Source organism: Phaseolus vulgaris, chromosome 8 (genome assembly GCF_051622355.1).
Source record: "Phaseolus vulgaris cultivar YP4 chromosome 8, ASM5162235v1, whole genome shotgun sequence".
NCBI lineage: Eukaryota > Viridiplantae > Streptophyta > Magnoliopsida > Fabales > Fabaceae > Phaseolus > Phaseolus vulgaris.
In genome coordinates this window covers 21,154,867-21,174,827 of record NC_143505.1, presented here as the reverse complement: position 1 = coordinate 21,174,827, position 19,961 = coordinate 21,154,867, and the positions used below count along the sequence as shown (strand labels likewise).

Below are 19,961 nucleotides of genomic sequence, written 5' to 3'. Positions count from 1 at the left end.
TGTGATATAATGTTGAAATATTTTTGTAACGAGAATGTAACTATTTTATTACAGTTATTACTAAAATTATTTTAGTATTTTCCCATGTCAACGATAATTTATTTTTTATCGAAAGAGGACAAAAAATGTATAGATTGTTAAAAAGAGTATCACAGCATCCATACACTTTTTTTTTTGCATGATTTTATAGAAATAAACTAAAATAGTACAAATTGATTTTTATAATTTTTTATTTTCATTTTTAATTATTTTGGGCTAGCCATTCTTAAAGAGTCCAGGCAATTTCTCCCTGCACCTATCAGTTTTTATATCACCCAACATAAGTTTTTAAACACAAAAACCATATTACATTGCTAAAGCCAGACGACTTCTCTACCCTATCGGTCCTCTACTTGCTAAAGCCCTCTCTATGCCGGTCAACTATCTTCGTTCCTAACTAAACAACGTTTTCCCTCCTTCTTTTTCTCTTCGGCATCTTAATGTTCATACAATGCATTCTTTTCGATCTTGTACTTGAACCTTCACTTTTTTACACTGAAGACCAAGCCAATCTCGACAAAGTGTCCCATGGAATCGATTCAATCATGAAAGTCGGATAGTATTTATCTCCACGTTGATCCGACCTACATTAACAACTTTCTTCTCTTATTTTATTGTTTGTTATAGGGGCAGTGAGTGACTTTCTCTTATATAATAATATAAAAAAAAGCGACACCAATGATAAATGTAACACTAAGCCAATATGGAAAGTGGAGTAGAATCAATCAACTGGCATACTTTGAATCTAACCAACAATTCTTTCTTTCTATTCACTTCCAAGGTCGATGGGTCTCATAGCAAACCAATCATTCATCTCGCTTAAGAGTAAGAATCTTGGATCTATCTGGGTTATGGCCTGTCAAACCTCATTTTACCTTGTCACGAATGCGTCTCACCCTTGTTTCTCCTGCTAGAGCTCGCCTAGCTCTCCTCCGCCGACGGAAACCCGTTTAGGCTCATTTGTTTAGCATAACAAATAAGACTTTAAACTGAAATCCTTTCGTTCAATTACGTTGATGAGTTGGCTACTGTGTATTACTCTTTTTTTGACATTGTTAGTTGGTACATAATAGTTGCGGCCAAAAAAGGACCTCCATCTTATAGTTATATTGATAAATATTTACGACTTTAAATTGATTGATATTGAATGTTGTTCTTTTTGGTTTTCACTCTCATCTAATAGATTCACATGGGACGTAATATCAGAGTGCAACATCTGCTCTTTCGAAATCTGGAAAAATTGCACTCATACAATTATTTTGCATATAGTTTTTTTATATTTATACATTCTCACTTGATTTTTGGAGTGTAACCAATAGGTGAAGCTTCTCTCATTGTGAATTATTAGTATCCAAAGGCACCAACAACAAAGGAGAGAAATCAACCCGAAGTCCACCACCAAGGTCTGACCTAGGGCAACTGAGGAGAAGAAATGTTAATATCCAGAAGTCACATATTTGCCTACGGATATTAGCATCCAGAAGTATTAGCTTTGTCTATGGATATTGGTATCCAGAAGTGTCATGTTTGCCTACAGATATTGTTATCCAAAATTGTACTCTTTGACTATGGACATAGTTATCCGAAATTGAATGCCTAAGGATATCTAATTTGGAGGCAAAAACTTAACTATAACCTTCCGATTATAAGCATTCGGTACAGTCCCGGATATGCACATTTAGAAGAGAAAAAACACTTCCGGATATATATATCTGGAAGTCATAGAATGTGCTAAAACTTATTGCATTGCATATCAGTTTCCACAACCACAACTTTTCTCCTCCTTTGTGAACGACAACTCTTCTCCTCCTCTCTATCGTTGTGCCTTAGGAACTCAGTGGTGTGTGTTGGATGCCGCCGTACCTTAGGTAATCAGTGAATGTTGGGTGCTTATGATTGGGTGTAGGGGATGTTTGTAGTGGAAACCTAACTTTTATTTCGTTAAGGATACAATAGACATTTCACATAACTCATTAAGGACACGCATGACATTTCACAGAATGCTGTTGGGTGTGGGTAAAAAATGGTATGGTGCAGGTAGAATCTGTCCAAGCTTTTAAAAGAAAAACTAAAAGAAAGGATCGAAACAAAACAAAGAAAAAGGCCTCATTTTTTACTCTGCACACCTATAGATTTACTTTTTACACCCTGTCTCTCTTCCTAGGTGACGTCCAAGCCCTCCTCAAGCATGACAGCCTGTGTTTCCACGCATTCACTGCCACACAAATCATCCCGTACCCTCCTTACTCGCTCTTTGCTTTTTCACACACATCCCACACTTTTCTCTCATACCAACTCATCTTAAAACATAAACCTTAATTACAAATCTTTATTTAAAACTTCAAATTGAGAGTAAATGCTCAAATTGTAGTTTGTAACCATAAAACTTAAACCTTCATCGTAAACTTTAATTGAAAACCTAAAATTCAGAATGATAAGCATAAACCCTAAAATCTGAGAAACTTAAGATTTTTTTATTAAGGTTTTCGATGAAGGTTTACACTTTACTTTAATGTTACGAGTTAGAATTTCAGCATTTACTTCTTATGTTTTAGATTTTGTTTCAAGGTTTCTAGTTAAGGTTTACGATTTTTTCTTAACATTCTCAGTTTTATGTTTTTTTTATGTTTTTCGTTAAGGTCTCCAGTTTTTTTTAGCATATTAGATGTAATGTTTTACCATCATTATTAATCTTCATACACTCTTTTCAATTAAAACGATACAACTAAATATTTCTTAAATTATTACATGATTTAAGAAAAGACTTAAAATTTTTTTTTTTTTAAAAAAAAACCATTGAGTTTCAGCCATAACATTTTAAAACCGTATTGAAGCCATACTATTTCCCTTTGATTAACATTTTAAAATCGTATTTCTCTTATACAATTTCATTAATCTAACATTTTTAGTCTTAATTAAATCGTAACTTCTCAGTATAATTTTGTAGAAAATCTGATCTACGAAAATTTTCTGACTCTATCGTTGCTTGCAGTAATCCATGTACATTGGAATGTAGGAGAAAGAGAGACACTTGGGTAGACGCAAAGTAGATTTGCGAAAAACTAAATTACAAATACAATTTCCTTAATCATGGTAAAACCTATGCGACAAGGCAAAAAGACAGGGATGGATGCGATGCGACCACTTGTCTTTTTCCTATCCACGCGTTACCCTTTTGCATATTTCTTTTCCTTTCTCCTACTCCCTCTTTCCTTTCTACTTCACACTTACACACTTACACACTCCACACCCTTCTTCCTTCTTCTCAACTGTGGATATGGGAAAGCTCATGCATGCGCTTCAGTACAACAGCTACGGTGGAGGACCTTCTGCCTTAAGGGTTTTCTTTCAACTCTCTCTCCGATTGCCATGTTGTTGCATAATGCTTGAACACTTCTTTTTTTTTGTTTTAAACTGAGTGTTGCACATTACAACACTCACCATTGACATTGACGTTTCTTGATATTATAGATTACATTTTTTTAAAGCAACCAGTACACTCTACTGTGCTTTTTTGGTAACATGGGGTGTCGGTGTCGGTGTCAGTGTAATATTTTAAACAATCAAGGAATTAACTTAACGATAAAAATGAGAGGGGTGTCAGGTAAATTTGATGAAACCTCGTAGGGTATTAGTAATTTACTCTTATTTCTTTGATATTCGGGTTGGTTTCAATTAATAATCCTGAAGGTTTTGAAAAAAAGGTTTGTGATTGTGAGTTCTGACTCTAGTGTTACTGGATGTGAGTGGTGTTAATAGCAGATAGTTAAAAGAGGATTTGGTTATTTGGTTTGGTTTGGTATTAAGCTCTTTATAATAAGAGCATCACTCTCTGTCAATTCAATTTCCCAGTTGTTGAGATTGAGACATATAATTTGCGTTTTGTACCGAGCGTGTCTCTGAGTAATGACTTAGGTGAATTATTAGATAGTCAAAGAGTAATAATTCTTATAAAGACACCAGAGTAGATGTGTGTGAGAGGGTGAACAATTTCATAATCATGGACCAAACTATGACAAATGGAGTCCAAGGAAACTTCCCACCAGTTGACCTGCTCGTCGGTTGACTCGAACGACAGTCTCTGGCCCTCTTATCTCTGTTTGAGAATCGAATTTCCTTGGTTGAAGAATCTCTCACCTGTAAAGACAAAGGGCGCCTTGACGGCCGTTTGCACTCCGACACTCAAGTCAGTATTAGGGCAAATAAACAATGAGTGTATAAAGTAGTTTCAGTCTTAGAAACTGTGTACCTTGCTAGGGTTCTTAGTCCCCTTTATATAGGTTGAAACTAGGGTTTACCTATGTTCTGTTACCCGTGTCTAGGGTTCCTTGGAGAATGTCCTTGTGCCGCTATTACACAATCTTAGCGTAATTTGGCACATGGAACTTCCCTTTACTGGAGTGCAACGACTAACATAATGGCCGCCTGGGTACCAACTTGTGCACCAAATCTCTGGGGCCATATGTTCTGGGGGTGTCCTAAGTATTCACGTGCCATGCATGCAACTTCCCTTGGAAACCTTAACCTTAATGGGCCTTAGCGCCTCCAAAGACTATTTACTCGTGTCGCGCCTGAATGCGCTATACACACCACCTGCATGGATCCCTCGTGTCTTAGGGCTTCCTCTCATATCTGATGTCTTAACTGGTAACTAGTATAATTCTGGGGCCCACCTTACGTGGCCCAATATAGCTGTTCAGACCATCGACGTCTGATCTCTCCCTCTGTTGGCGAGGTCTGATGTCGATTCATGACGTCGATGTCTATGGTACCGATGTACGAAGACTAACCAACACCCTGATATGTGTGTCTGGGGCCCAACTTACGTGGCCCATCTTTACTATCAGGCACCGGTGTACGATGTTTGAGGTATGTCACTAGAGTCGATGACCGAGGACTGGTCGGCACACAAGCCCCCCAGTCTCGAGATGTAACTTGTTCAACGAAGAGACTAAGTGATCACCCAAGGCGACCTACGTGGCATTGGGTGATAGGATGTGAACAGTGCACCGAAGTGACGTCTCACCATACTTTTTAAATCAGCGTACACGTGGCAAGATCAACGACTATCACTTGTTGGCGCTTGTGCTTCTTCGTATTCTGTTTAAAGCTTTAAACCCTTACGTTCTCTTCATTACTTTCACTTAAGCAAATCATTTCTCAAGCATTTCTCTTGCTCGAAACGCTCTCTCTTCCTCTTCAAAACTCATACCTTCAAATCCTACTTGATCAAAGGTATGATCTTTACCCATTGTTTGTTCTTATTTTATGATTCCGCTGCTCATAACATGCTATAACTGTTCTGGGACTGTTTATGTTTTCTGCGTTTTATGTTTTCTCTATTCTTTTCTTTGCGTCTCTGCTTTTATGGGTTTCCTGGTTTTCTTGGGTCGCGCCATCATCTTCTTCTAAACCCTGATTTTCTTCCTTCCTTTCTCTCTTTTTAGCTTTCTTCTCGAGATGGCTAGAACAAAAACCACACCTAACTCTCCACCTTCTTTTAACTACAAAACCTTCTACCACTGGGCACCAGAGGACCTTCTGGCCGAGACTTCCCAAATGGAATCCTTTAAAGACATCGATACGTACAAACAGGGCGATTCTCACGACAAGTTCCATGCCTTCGGGAAGGAACTCGACGTGTACCTGAAGGTTCTGCCTTGTCGGGAGGGCGTTTCCGTGTGCGCTGACGATCGCGCGGATCTTAAAGAACCTTTCTTTTTTATGCACACCACCGTTTTCAAGCAGCTAAGACTCCACCTCCCTTTCTCGCGGTTCGAGTGCGTTCTCCTCACAGAGGTCAATGTGGCCCCTGGCCAGCTGCACCCTAACAGTTGGGCCTTTGTGCGGGCCTTCGCAATCCTCTGCGACCATCTTGGCCACCCACCCTCCGTGGATGTCTTCCTCTACTTCTTTGAGGCGAAGAATCTGGGGAAGAAACTATGGTTAAGCTTCAACGGAGTGGCGGGGAGAGTCCTTCTGACTCTCTTTCAACAATCTTATAAGGGCTTCAAGAAGAAGTTCTTGAAGATATGCTGTAGCATCCACTACCCCACCCTACTGGATGACTTCCCGCTTTACTTGTGGAGAAACCGGGAGTCAAGAAACCTATAAGCCTTGAGGACTTGACTCCTCCTGATCGTGAGATGTGCCAGCTTCTCTCGAGCTTGGGAGTTGTGTTTGACACTGCTGAGCTGATCAAACTCGAGTTCTGTGCCAAGTCTCTCAAGAGCTATATTGGTACCTTTCTTATTTTTGCTTCACATTTGCTGCCAATTGCACGTTGTTTAGTTTCTTATCCTTTGTTGTTTCTATGTAGACATGACCCTTAACGAGGAGAAGAAGAAGAAACTGGCCGAGTTGCTTTCCAAGCGCAGGGCTGCTGCTGCCGGCGTGGGCACTTCAACCCCTGCAAACCCTCCTCCCTCTTCTACCTCTACTCCAAACTCATCTGAAACAGCCCCCCGTTGACAATAGGCTAAAGGGGGTGGTGGTGGCCGTTGACACAGAAGACGAGGATACCTCCTCGGGCCTTGTCTTTAAGAGACAAAGGGTGGGCAATGTCGAAGCGTCATCGCACTCTGCTTTTGATGGCAACACACCATCCTTCAGGGACAACCCTCCCAACGTCTCCTCCCTTCACGACCTTATCATGCATGAAGGCGGGGGAGGGGGGGGGGGGGGGAGAATGCTCCTGAAGGTCACCAAGCGCCTCCTGCATTCGAGCTCCCAGCCATCCTCCAACAAGCCCTTAAGTGTTTTCAAAATAAAAAGGTGGTGGAGAGCTTGGGTGAGGACCTCCTCCAGGACCGCGTGGCTCAATGCTTTGGGGAGTTCTTTATGGCGTCCAACCTCGCTCTGAGTAAGGCACGAGACTCACTACAGCGAAACTAAGGGAAGAACTAGCTCTCTAGGCCAAGGTCTCCTCCAATCACGAAGCTGCCTTGAACTAGGAGCTGTCAAACCTTCTACAATTCGAGAAGGAAACTAAGAGGCTTCTCTTCGAGAAGTCTCAGGAGGCCCTTCAATCGGAGTCGAAGATCCTACCTCTCCGCAACAAAGTGATTGATTTGGAAGAGGAGGTAGAGGAGGCGTAGGCCAAGATGGCCAAGCTGGAGGAGAGGGCCACCCAGCGCGAGGTCCAACTGGGCCAGGTGGAGGGAGAGCTTGCCCAGAAGATCGAATTCTTCAACAAACAGAAGAAGAGCTCACCAACGACGTCATCGATGCTTATGGCACGGGGTTGCAAGATGCCATGGCTCAAGTTGCCTGCGTGCATCCTGAGATGGATCTTTCCCCATTCGTGGAGACGAAATGGGTCGTTGATGGGCAACTTGTGCCCAGGGAGTAGCTTCTTTTGTATTGTAACTTAACTTTTTGATGAACAATTTGTATCTTGTACATATATATTTATGAACATCTGCCTTTCTTTATTCTGCTCTGTCTTGGTTGTTAGCTTTTTTACTTGTATTAACTTTGACTAACAACGCCCTTGGACATAGGTTTACCTCTTAGGTAGCGCGCTTCATTCCACTTGCTTTAACTTCTCACAACCTTTATCGTCTTTAAGGTACTGGTGATGTGTGCGCGCACCTTTAACCGGCCTCACCTTTGTCGCACGAGGATAAGGACAATCCTCACTCGTTGTTTATGATCTTCGTCTTGCAAGATAAGGGAAAGGCCTTCCTGACAATTCTACCCTTGCCTTTAAGGACGATGGAAATGTCTTACTAGTGATACTGGTGAACCAAGTTGTTCTCTACCTTGACTTACAAACAAGGGAGAGGTTGGCTTTCTGACCTCGACCTTGCTTTAGGTGGGCAAGAGATGATTTAACTGTTGAACCATATTGTTCGACCTTGGTGTCCTTACTCAAGAGGGAGGCGTTTTCTGCGAACCATCCTCTCCCACCCTTGAGATCTCTAACCCAGGTGAACGGTTCTTAACTCACCTCGTCCTCGCCCATGAGGCAAGGGAGGATTTATTGGTGAACCATACTGCTCATCCTTGGCGTTCTCACTCGAGGGGGAGATGTTCTCTATGAATCATCTTCTCCCAACCTCGAGGCTTCTAACCCAAGTGAACGGCTCGTAACTGACCTCATCCTTGCTGTACGAAGTCAAGGAACAGGTTTTTAATAACTGACCTCATCCTTGTTGTACGAAGTCAAGGGATAGGTCTTAATAACTAATCACAACCTTGCTGTATGAAGTCAAGGGACAGGTTTGTAATAACTAACCGCAACCTTGTTGTATGAAGTCAAGTGACAGGTGTTTAATAACTGACCTCATCCTTGTTGTACGAAGTCAAGGGACAAGTCTTAATAACTAACCGCAACCTTGCTGTATGAAGTCAAGGGACAAGTTTTAACTAACGAACCACACTATTCGTCCTTGGCGTTCTCACTCAAGGGGGGAGGTGTTCTTTGCGAACCATCCTATCCCCATCTTGAGACTTCTAACCCCAAATGAATGGTTCGTAACTGCATTGTACAAAATTGCTTGGAGATATATTCTTTTCACTGAATAATTAAAATTTTATTGGGTGACCTCATTAAAAAACCCTTATAAGGGAAAAAGAGTGTCCCCTAAACTATGTACAATGCAAAAAACTTAACTGAAATAAAACTTAAGGTTGGCCGCGTTTCACGTACGAGGGATCGCTCCAACTTCTAATGTCTCGAGCCTGTATGCTCCATTCCCAAGGGCCTCTGTCACTCTGAAAGGACCAATCCACTTGGGGGACAACTTATTCTCTAGCTGGTATGGGTGGGCCTTCCGCATCACCAGGTCGGCGACCTGAAATTGCCGAGGTCTCAGCTTGGAGTTGTACTTGGACTCCACCCTTCTCTTCAAGGCTCCAGTCTTGATCCTTGCTTCCTCCCTTACTTTGTCCAGTAGGTCCAGGTTCACCTTTCTCTCTTCATTGGACTCTTTGAACACGAAGTTTTGGAAGCGTGACAAGTTCTCTTGGATTTCTACTGGAATCATTGCGTCCAATCCGTACACCAAGCTAAAGGGTGTTTCTCTGGTTGTGGACTGGGGAGTAGTGTAGTAAGCCCACACAATTCTTCTTCTGCCTAGGTCCCTTTGGCTTTGTCTAGCCTTCTCTTCAGACCTTTGAGCAGAACTCGGCTGGCAGACTCGACCTACCTGTTCGTTTGGGGGTGTTCGACCGATGCGAACACGTGTTTTATTCCCATCTTTGTACATAGTTTGCCCAACTGTTGGCTCACAAACTAGGTACAATTATCAGACACCAACCGTTTTGGGATTCCAAAGCAGCACACTATATTCTTCCACACAAAGTGTTGGATCTTATGGGCTGTGATCTGCGCTACTGGTTCAGCCTTTATCCACTTTGTGAAGTATTCTATGGTAACCACGAGGTACTTCATCTGCCGCATTGCTAAAGCGAAAGGCCCCAGAATGTCGATTCTCCAAGTATGAAACGACCATGGGCTATAGATCGACCTAAGCTCTTCTGGAGGCGCCTTGTGCCAGTCAGCGTGTTGCTGGCATTGCTTGCACTACTGTGCATACCCCGTGCAATATCCCTTCATGGTTGGCCAATAATATCCTGCACGAATGACCTTTGATGAGAGAGATCGACCGTCGATGTGGCTTCCGCATATCCTTTCATGAAGTTCTGCCATAATGTGCATGCATTGGTCACCACTTACACACACCAGGATAGGGTGGGTGAACCCAAGCCTGAACAACTTTCCATCGATAAAGGTGTACTTGCTCGAATTTTTCTTGATTTTTCTCGATTCCGTAGGTTCTAGCGGGAGTACCCCATAACCAAGTAGCATTGGTAGGGTGTCATCCAAGTTTCTCCTGCTTCAACTAGGCAAACCTGCGAAGACCTTTCCCCAACAACTGGGTACACACTTATTTTGGGCGTTTTTAACGTCTCCTGCATCAATGACCGATGACTCCTCCTCACCCCTTCCGAAGTGTCAATCTACTGAACTTCTATCGTATTATCGGTGGCAGTTCGAGGTGTTCTTAGGGTCTCCTGAATGACGGTCCTCTGTCTGCCCCCTTGCCTGAACTGGCGAGCTTTGCTAGCAAGTCAGCTTGTGCATTTTGTTCTCTGGGTACGTGGACTAACTCGAACACCTCAAACGTTTCCCTCAGAACGTGGACATACTCCAGATATACGACCATCTGAGGGTCTTTGACCTGATATTCTCCCGTGACTTGCCCTGTGACTAACAAGGAGTCACTCCTCTGCCTGGTTGTTACTGGTCTTGAAAGTGAATCGCAGGGCTTGCTCAATTAGCAGCCCATTTGGCCCTTCCAAGATAACACCAGCCTCGCTACCCTGTTGGTTGGAGGAACCGTCTACAGAGAGTATCCATCTGAAACCTGCTCCTTCTTGGTGCGTGGCTACCGAGGAGAGCTCTACCACAAAGTCAACATAAACCTGGCCTTTAATAGGGCCTCTGGGCTCATACTACACATCAAACTCTGATAGCTCTACTGCCCATCACACCATCCTTCCTGTCACATCCGGTTTCTGTAAGACCTTGCGAATGGGAAGGTCTGTCATCACTATTACGGTGAAACTCTGGAAGTAGTGGCGAAGTCTTCGTGCTGAGAACACTACTTTCAGGATTGCTTTTTCTATGGCCTGGTATCTTACCTCTGGCCCCTGCAACACTTTGCTGACAAAGTAAATTGGCTTCTGCACCTGGTCCTGCTCTTGCATCAGGACCGAACTGATCTCCCTTTCTGTAACCGCGAAGTATAGATGAAGTGGAGTACTCAGCTGTGGCTTGCACAACATTGGTGGATTGGTCAGGTACTCCTTAAGCTTTAAGAACGCCTCTTTGCACTCTCTGGTCCATACGAACCTGCTATTTCTCTTCAGGCACTAGAAATAAGGATGACCCTTATCTCCTCCTGCCGATACGAATCTGGACAGATTGGCCATGCGCCCTGTCAACTGCTGCACCCCCTTAACTGAGATCGGGCTCCTCATTGCTATTATCGCAACGCACTTCTCAGGATTCACCTTTATCCCCCATTCAGTGAGTAGGAACCCCAAGAACTTGCCTGCCTCTACCTTGAACACACTTCTTTGGGTTCAGCTTTAACATGTACTTGGCTATTGTGGTGAATAGCTTTTCTAGGTCTGCTACATGTTGCTCCCTCTACTGGGAGGTGACCACCATGTCATCCACATATGCTCGGACATTCCGCCCTAACATGGGCACTAACACTCTGTCCATCAGCCTTTGGTAAGTCTCCTCTACATTCTTAAGTCCAAAGGGCATCACCTTTAACAATAACAAGACAACTCTGTCATGAACGCTGTCTTGCACTCGTCCCTGGGGTGCATCATGATCTGGTTGTAACCAGAAAAGGCATCCAGGAAGCTGAGTAGTCTGCAACTGGATGCACTGTCCACCAAAGCGTTAATGCTGGGCAGTGGGTAGGAGTCCTTCGGACAAGCCTTGTTGAGGTTTGTGAATTCGACACACATCCTCCATTTACCACTGGCTTTCTTCACTAGCATCACATTCTCCAGCCACTCAGGGTACTGAATCTCCCTGATGTGGCCAGCCCTTAACAGTTTCTCTATCTATTCTCTAATGACCTGACGCCTCTCATCGTTGAACTTTCGTCTTCTTTAGCAAACAGGTCATACCTGGGGGTCCATGGTGAGACGATGACACAGGATGTTAGGATCTATGCCAGGCATATCTGAGGCAGACCATGCAAAAGCATCAAGGTGTCGGGCTATGACTTCGGCGATATGATCCTATGTCTCTTGGCCCAGGGATTTGTCAAGCTTGAACATCTTCCCACCGATCTCCCTCTCTAACACATCTTCGACAGGTTCGGGCCGTCTCTCCTGAGCGATCTCTGCGCGGGTGACCTCTTCTTCTCTCAGAGGCTGAGTGGTAACAGTGAACACCCCCTCTCTTCGTCTTGAGGCTATTCTAGTAACACTTCTTAGCCTCTTTCTGATTAGACTTGATGGTGATCACCGTACCCTCGAGGGAAGGCAACTTCATCTTCATGTGCGTCGTAGAGGCCACCGCTCTAATCCTGTTCAAAGCGGGTCTGCCCAAAAGTATATTATAGGCTGACAGAGTGTTAACAACGAGGTACCTGATGTTTGCAGTATGCGAGGTTGTGCCATCCGTGAAGGTCGTCCTCAGCGCTATGTCCACGCACCTCCACCTGGTCTCCAGCGAAACCATACAAGCAACCGGTATAAGGCCTCATCTGGTCCGGAGAAAATTGTAACTTGTTGAAGGTTGACCAGAATATCACATCGGTCGAATTTCCTTGGTCCACGAGAACGCGATGCACCCTCCTCCCTGCCGTTATTACCGAAATCACCACCGGGTCGTTTTCATGTGGGACGACGTCCTGGCGATCGGCCTTGGTGAAGACGAGGTGGACATCGGGAGTATTATCTGTCTCCTGCACCTCTACTGCCATCACCTCTCGCGCGTACTTCTTTCGCTGGGAGGCAGTGCATCCTCCTTCTGAGAACCCTCCAGAGATGGTGTTGATCTCACCATGAATGGGGACCTCGTGCCCCTGATCTATTCCTGCGGCCACTAACGCCTGATCCTCCTGCGGCTCCTGGAGATAGTCCTTCAAGAAGCCGCTTTTCACTAGCTCGTCTAATTGGTATCCCAGGGCCAAGCAGTTGCGTATGGGGTGGCCATATGCTTGGTGGAATTCGCACCAAGCATTCATGTTGGGCCCCATCTTTTTGTATGTCTTCGGGGGCATCTTCAATCTTGCCGCTATGTTAGGAATAGCGATCAACTCCTTAAGCTCTACGCGAAAATTGTGCTTGGGGGGCGGGTCTCTCCGCGTGCGTGCTCCGGTCTGGGGCTTCTCGTAAGGTTGCTGCTTCCCCGAGCCTTTCTTCTCTGTTGTCGCCTCGTGCACCCTCATGGGTTGAGGTCGACCTGCTGCTCGAGGTCGGACAGGACCGATGAAGCCACATTTCTCTGTGACTCGATCCTCCGCGGCAATGTGCACCAATGCCCGACACCTGATCTCGCAAAACGTCTTTGGGTAGAACCTGAGCAGTGATTCACTGAAGGGCCCTGGTAGCATTTCCTTGGTGAAGGCGTGCACCGTCATGGGCTCATCTGTGGGTTTTATCCTCACCACCTGGACTCCAAACCTGTTCAAGAACTCTTTCAAGGACTCTCCCCAGTACTGCTTTATGTCAAAGACATCATAAGAGATTCGAGGGGGAGCCCCGTTGATAAGGTACTGTTCTCTGAACAGCATTGCGAACTGGTCGAAGGTAGTGATGTGGCCGTCAGGGAGACTAAAAAACCACTCCAACGCGACGTTTGCCAATGTGCTCATCAGCAACTTGCAGTACACAACGTCAAATCCTCCTGTAAGCATCATTTGGGTGTGGAACGCTGTAAGGTGAGCCTCGGGTCCTCTACACCCGTTGACCCGTGAAGGTGACTTTCAAGCCTAGAGGCGTGGTTGGTAATGCAGTATTCATAATCGTCTGAGAGAACGACATGGGGCGTGCCCTAGGTGGTATGGGTGGGGCACACTCATCCACCGCGCACTCCCCTGCCTGTTGCAAATCCCTGCGCAGTTCCTCATTGGTTCTACGCAGCTCTTCGTTGTCTGCCTGTGATGCGACAATCTCAACTCTAGACACTACTACCACCTCTTGGAGGGCGCGCATGATGACGTTGTCCCCTCCAGAGGGTGCAGCACCCGGGGGCGCAACAGATTCTTGCCTCGTACTCCTCATATCATTGGTAAACTCTTCTATCACGATTGTGAGTGGGACTCTGTCAAATGTTCCCGCCGGTTGACCCGCTCGCCGGTTGACTCGAATGACAATCTCTGGCCCTCCTATCTCCGCCTGAGAATCGAACTTCCTTTGTTGAAGAATCTCTCACCTGCAAAGACAAAGGACGCCTTGACGGCCATTTGCACTCCGATGCTCAAGTCAGTATTAGAGCAAAGAAACAATGAGTGTATAAAGTAGTTTTAGTCTTAGAAACTGTGTACCTTGCTAGGGTTCTTAGTCCCCTTTATATAGGTTGAAACTAGGGTTTACCTCTGTTATGTTATCCGTGTCTAGGGCTCCTTGGAGAATGTCCCTGCGCCGCTATTACACAATCTTAGCGTAATCTGGCACATGAAACTTCCATTAACTGGAATGCAAAGAAACAATGAGTGTATAAAGTAGTTTCAGTCGTATAAACTGTGTACCTTGCTAGGGTTCTTAGTCCCCTTTATATAGGTTGAAACTAGGGTTTGCCTCTATTCTGTTACCCGTGTCTAGGGTTCCTTGGAGAATGTCCCTACGCCGCTATTACACAATCTTAGCGTAATGTGACACATGGAATTTCCATTAACTGGAGTGCAACGACTAACAAAATGGCCGCCTGGGTACCAATTTGTGCACCAAATCTCTAGGGCCATCTGTTTTGTGGGTGTCCTAAGTATTCACGTGCCTTGCATGCAACTTCCCTTGGAAACCCTAACCCTAATGGGCCTTAGTGTCTCCAAGGACTATTTACTCGTGCTGCGCCTGAATGCGCTATACACACCACCTACATGGATCCCTCGTGTCTTAGGGCTTCCTCTCATATCTGATGTCTTAACTGGTAACTAGTATAATTCTGGGACCCACCTTACGTGGCCCAATATAGCTGTTCAGACCACCGACGTCCGATCTCTCTTTCTGTTGGCGAGGTCCGATGTCGATTCTTGACGTCGATGTCTATGGTACCGATGTCCGAAGACTGACCAACACCTTGATATGTGTGTGTCTGGGGCCCACCTTACGTGGTCCATCTTTACTATCAGGCACAGGTATGCGATGTCTGAAGTTTGTCACTGGAGTCGATGACCGAGGACTAATCTGTACAAAATCTAATAAGAATGTATTCTCCTAACCAAAATTTGATTTCTTCTAAAATATTGTTTGTCCTGAGATTACATACGTGGTCATCAAAATTTGCTAGATTATATGATGTTCCTTGGACAAGCATGTTATCGTCTGTTTTTATTCTCGGTGATTTCACATGAATTAAAGTTGAGATCAATATACAGTTTATAAGCAGAGACAATCCTTACTTACAAAAGCGAATTTTATTGGGACGAGTTAGATTTAAATTCATTTTCTGATATCTACTAATTCATCAAATGTAATATGTTCAGGTGGCTTATTTGGAAGGAAAGGGACTTGTACCCTTTTCCTCTCTTTAGTAAACTACCATCTTTTATTGAGGATATGGAAATTTTTTTGACATGACATCAACTACCAAATCAGATAAATCTCCACCGGCACTTTGACCTTGCCCCTCGGCCATTAAATTCTTTCCCTGTGGATTTATCTTTAACTTACATTCTAAGGAGTTATCAGTATGTGCTTTGTTACCTGAGAAAAAGTTCAATATGATGTAGGAAATGCATGATATTTGAATTTATGTGTTTAGAAAGCACCAATAACATAAAAAAGTTTAGCTAGATTAAGAATGCTTTTCATAATTTTTTATATCTATTTCAGCATGTTGAAGTTCCCTTGCCGACTCCCAGTAAAGGTGAGGTTTTGATTAAGTTGGAAGCAGCTAGTCTAAATCCATTTGATTGGAAAGTACAGAAAGGCATGTTGTGGCCACTTTTGCCCTGCAAGTTCCCATATATACCTGGTAGCTCTCCTTTCCCTCTCTCTTGTTTAGGTATTCATCTTTATCATACATTTTAGTATTTTAGATTTAAGCAGAAGACATGTTCTCACTTATTATTTTTTTGGATTAGAGGTTGTGGGGAGTGAAAAGTTGAGGGTGTGGGGGAGTAAAAATGTGAAGAAAGTTGAAGGTGTTTGGATTGGAAAATGTTAGAGTGAATGTGTGAAGAAAATTTATTAAAAAACGTGAATGATGTGATAATTGTGAGAATATTTTAACATATTTTGAATAGTGTAAATTATAAGATTACAAATTTACATTTGTATATAAATAAATAGGAAAATGAAATATTAATTAATTTAAAAAACATTTAAGTTAATTAAAATAATTATTATTATATTATTTAATTTCTATTACATTATGTTATATATAATAATAAAATATACTTTTGTCCATTTGTGTAAAAAAATAATAAAAAAAAAATTATTAATTTTGTACATAATTTTGATAATTAAAATAATTATAAGTTTCAATTATAACTTAAAAAATAATTTAAAATTGAGAAATAAATTATATAAATTTCATAACATTAACGTATGTATTTGTAAAAGGTAAAAATATTAAAACCATAACATTAGAAATTTATATTTTCATTCTGTAAAAATAATAATTTTCATTCTGTAAAAATAATAATTTAAAATAAATATTTCTATTCTGTAAATTTCTTAATCTGATATAAAAAAATTTATTCATTTACAACTTAAGAAAATTAAAAAAATCTTAACTATAATTTAATAACAAAATTTAAACAAAACAGATTCACACCTATAATTTCAATTCATGACACAAAACAAATATTCAAAACATTACAATTTTTTTACATAACAATACAAAAATAAATAATCAACTTAAGACAATAATTAATTTAGTATCATAACTATTTTATTTCTTCTAAATATTCACATTTAAAATTACAAACTAATTAACATCAATATCTACTTTACAATTATTTAAAAAAATTAAATTCCAAAAACAATAAACATCCAACACAATTTAAAAAAATCACACATACCTCAAGAGACCAAAATAAAATCACAACAGAAATCAACTCTCAACAAGATCAAACTGTGTTTGAAAAAAATTATTAAAAAATTAAAACAAAAATCACAAAATAAAAAATCCAATAAAAACATGAACATAACCGATTATGAGGTCCGTTTAAAACAACACATAATCGATTACCCACACATTTAAGATGCATAATTGATTATAGCCACAGTTCAAAAAACAACATAATCGGTTATCCAAAGCTTTAACATGCATAATCGATTATGCCTACACTTTAAAAATCAAAATAATTGATTATGTTCTAGGATAATCGATTATCAGCACAAAAACATAGTTCACATAATCGATTAAGTTGCCAAAAAAATTTCTGATAATCGATTATGTATTAAGCATAATCAATTATGAACTATTTTAAATAGCATAATCGATTATGACTGGAACGAAATAAATTGAAACTCTTACCTCAGCTCATAGATGAACAACAAAACTCAGTGAAACCATCTTTGTGCTTACTCACGACCCTCTACAAGCACCTATTTCAGCGCAATGCAAAGTATAAAAGCATGGAATCTCATGCTTGCTGTGCCATTTTTGTCGTGATGCAATGGGTAGCCACAGTGTGCTTCAGAGTGAAAAAGAGAGTGAAAAAGCATGGGTAGTATTGTCATTGACACCGTCCTACGTGGCTTTCTACCTTACTTTCTCTCCTTTCTCTTCAATGCATGAAGGAACAAAAAAAGCTACCAATTTCTCTTCACCCGCACCCTCATTCTCCTGCGTCCACTGAAGCAAACGGGGGTGGCACACTCTCATCCATCTTCGCTACAGTGCCAACCCCCAATCCAAACACTACCTTAAGGAAATCTAAGCCAAGTCCTTACATTGATACTTTCTAGCAACTATCTTTGACAAGAATTTGATTAATATCTATCTCTTTTTATGAGGAACTGTATCTGATGATATTATGTTCTCTTAAATACTGTCTATATTACATGCCAATTGTTTTTTTTCAATCTCATAGTTATTCCAATGTATGACAGCTATATTGAAGCATTTACTTGTGCTACTAGTAGGCTTTATTATCTATTTAGATTTAGATAGCTATCATTTTGTGATTACTGTTCATATCAAAGATGAGGAATCAATAGCACAACACATGAATCTGGTTTTCTTTAATTACACATTACACGTTGAACTTGATATTTCAGTCTTCCGATGATTAAATATGGTTTACAACTTGAGCTTACCAAATCATTTACAGTTTTACTTTGTCTCATGTATTCTATCTCCTTATGCAATTATTACGTTGAAGTTACTACATTATGTAGGTAGTGATATAACAGGAGAGGTCATAGAGGTCGGTAAGGGTGTACAAAAGTTCAAACCTGGAGACAAAGTTGTAGCCCTTGTCAGCCCCTTCGTAAGTCATCACAAGCATTATTATATTGTAGCCCCTGTCCATTTCAAAAGAATACTACTAGGTCTAATTTCTCCTAGCAGTTGATAACTACTTTGAAGACTTTAAAACGAGATATCCCATGAAATCTTAGATCATCCTCTTTATTACACAAGTACTTGATGGAGGTGTTTGTGAAAAGTTATATATCATCATACCGTGCAAGTAGAATTCTGGCTTTTTTGTGACAGAAAACATTTGACTTGTTGCAGAAGTTATTTCAATTTATATCTATACTTACTGTCCGATATTAAACTATAATCAGGAGACAAAAACACATAGATTTTTATTTTAATGAAGGTATCTGATTCCTGCATTTGATTTGATAACGTATGATAGAATTTACCGGTGTCAAGCAGCTTCATGAAAGAAAAGACATGTGTTATAAATCATGCAAATTTATCATGCTAGAGTGGCGGAGGACTGGCTGAGTATGCTGTTGCTAAGGAAAGCATAACTGCATCAAGACCATCAGAAAACTCAGCATCAGAATCTGCTGGTTTACCTGTAGCAGGTTTGACAGCTCTCCAGGCAATCACCAAAACCATAGGGATCAAACTTGATGGGAGTGGTGAACGGAAGAACATTTTGATTACTGCTGCATCAGGTGGTGTAGGTCACTATGCCATCCAACTGGCAAAGCTAGGAAACACTCACGTGACAGCAACATGTGGAGCTCGCAACATTGAATTGGTCAAAAGCTTAGGGGCTGATGAGGTAATTGACTATAAGACCCCAGATGGTGCTGCTTTGAAGAGTCCCTCTGGTAAGAAATACGAAGCTGTGATTCATTGTGCAGTGGGCTTTCCATGGTCCACCTTTGAGCCTAACTTAACCTTGAATGGAAAGGTTGTGGACATAACTCCAACCCCTGCTTCAATGTTAACATTTGCTCTGAAGAAGCTTACCTTCTCTAGAAACCAACTTGTGCCATTGTTTTTATTTCCCAAGGGTGAGGACCTTCAATATCTTATTGATTTAGTCAAGGAAGGAAAACTTAAAACCGTTGTAGATTCCAAATATCCTCTAACCAAGGCTGAAGATGCTTGGGCCAAGAGTATTGATGGTCATGCTACTGGGAAGATAATTATTGAGTTCTAGATGTGCATAAGAGTGTACATTGCATTATGTGGATTGATTCAGGAATACCTTTCAGTTTTACTTTGGTATGACATGAATGAGTGAAAGATTGTTGTTAAAAATTGTCATGTTGAATTCAATATTTTTCAAATAATTAATATTCATATTTTCATTATTAATAGTCATTTTATAAATTAAATCTTTAGTGTTAAGGACCATTAAATCACGATGTCCGACATGACTTTTGTTCCTGCTAGGAAGATGGGACCTAGACAATTATTGAAGTTTTCGTCTCCTTCCTTCGGCCGGGCAGGTTACTGGGTGCTGGACTGGGGTCCTTCTCGTCTTTGTGCTTAATTGTTCCTGCTAGGGAGATGGGACCTAGAGAACTATTGAAGTCTTCGTCTCCTTCGGCTCTCGGTCTCGGGCGAACACCGAATGGGGGGTACCTGCGGAAGGTACTCCGACGCTCAAGTCAGTAAAACGGGTGATCAGTATTCGGGTAGGTGCATAGTAATAAATGACGTACCTTTCTCCTTGGGATGTGTGCTATTTATATTATTTTAATGGACTTACCTTATTGGGCTTGATTAGTGGAATGGATCTCACTTATGGGTGTATTACCTAATCCTTGATGACGGATTAGCTTCACTGACCTTGGTT

The 19,961-nt window shown here is 41.7% G+C and overlaps 1 protein-coding gene across 1 annotated transcript; it reads left to right on the top strand.

The window, feature by feature from the left end:
* The first annotated feature begins 3,308 nt into the window (after nucleotides 1-3,308).
* LOC137826165 (chloroplast envelope quinone oxidoreductase homolog) lies at nucleotides 3,309-19,473 on the top strand. The gene is made up of 4 exons (XM_090294502.1): nucleotides 3,309-3,379; nucleotides 15,574-15,715; nucleotides 18,091-18,182; nucleotides 18,630-19,473. The coding sequence occupies exons 1-4, from the start codon at nucleotides 3,317-3,319 to the stop codon at nucleotides 19,317-19,319; spliced, it is 987 nt and encodes a 328-aa protein (XP_090150628.1). The 5' UTR covers nucleotides 3,309-3,316; the 3' UTR covers nucleotides 19,320-19,473.
* The last annotated feature ends 488 nt before the right edge of the window (nucleotides 19,474-19,961 follow it).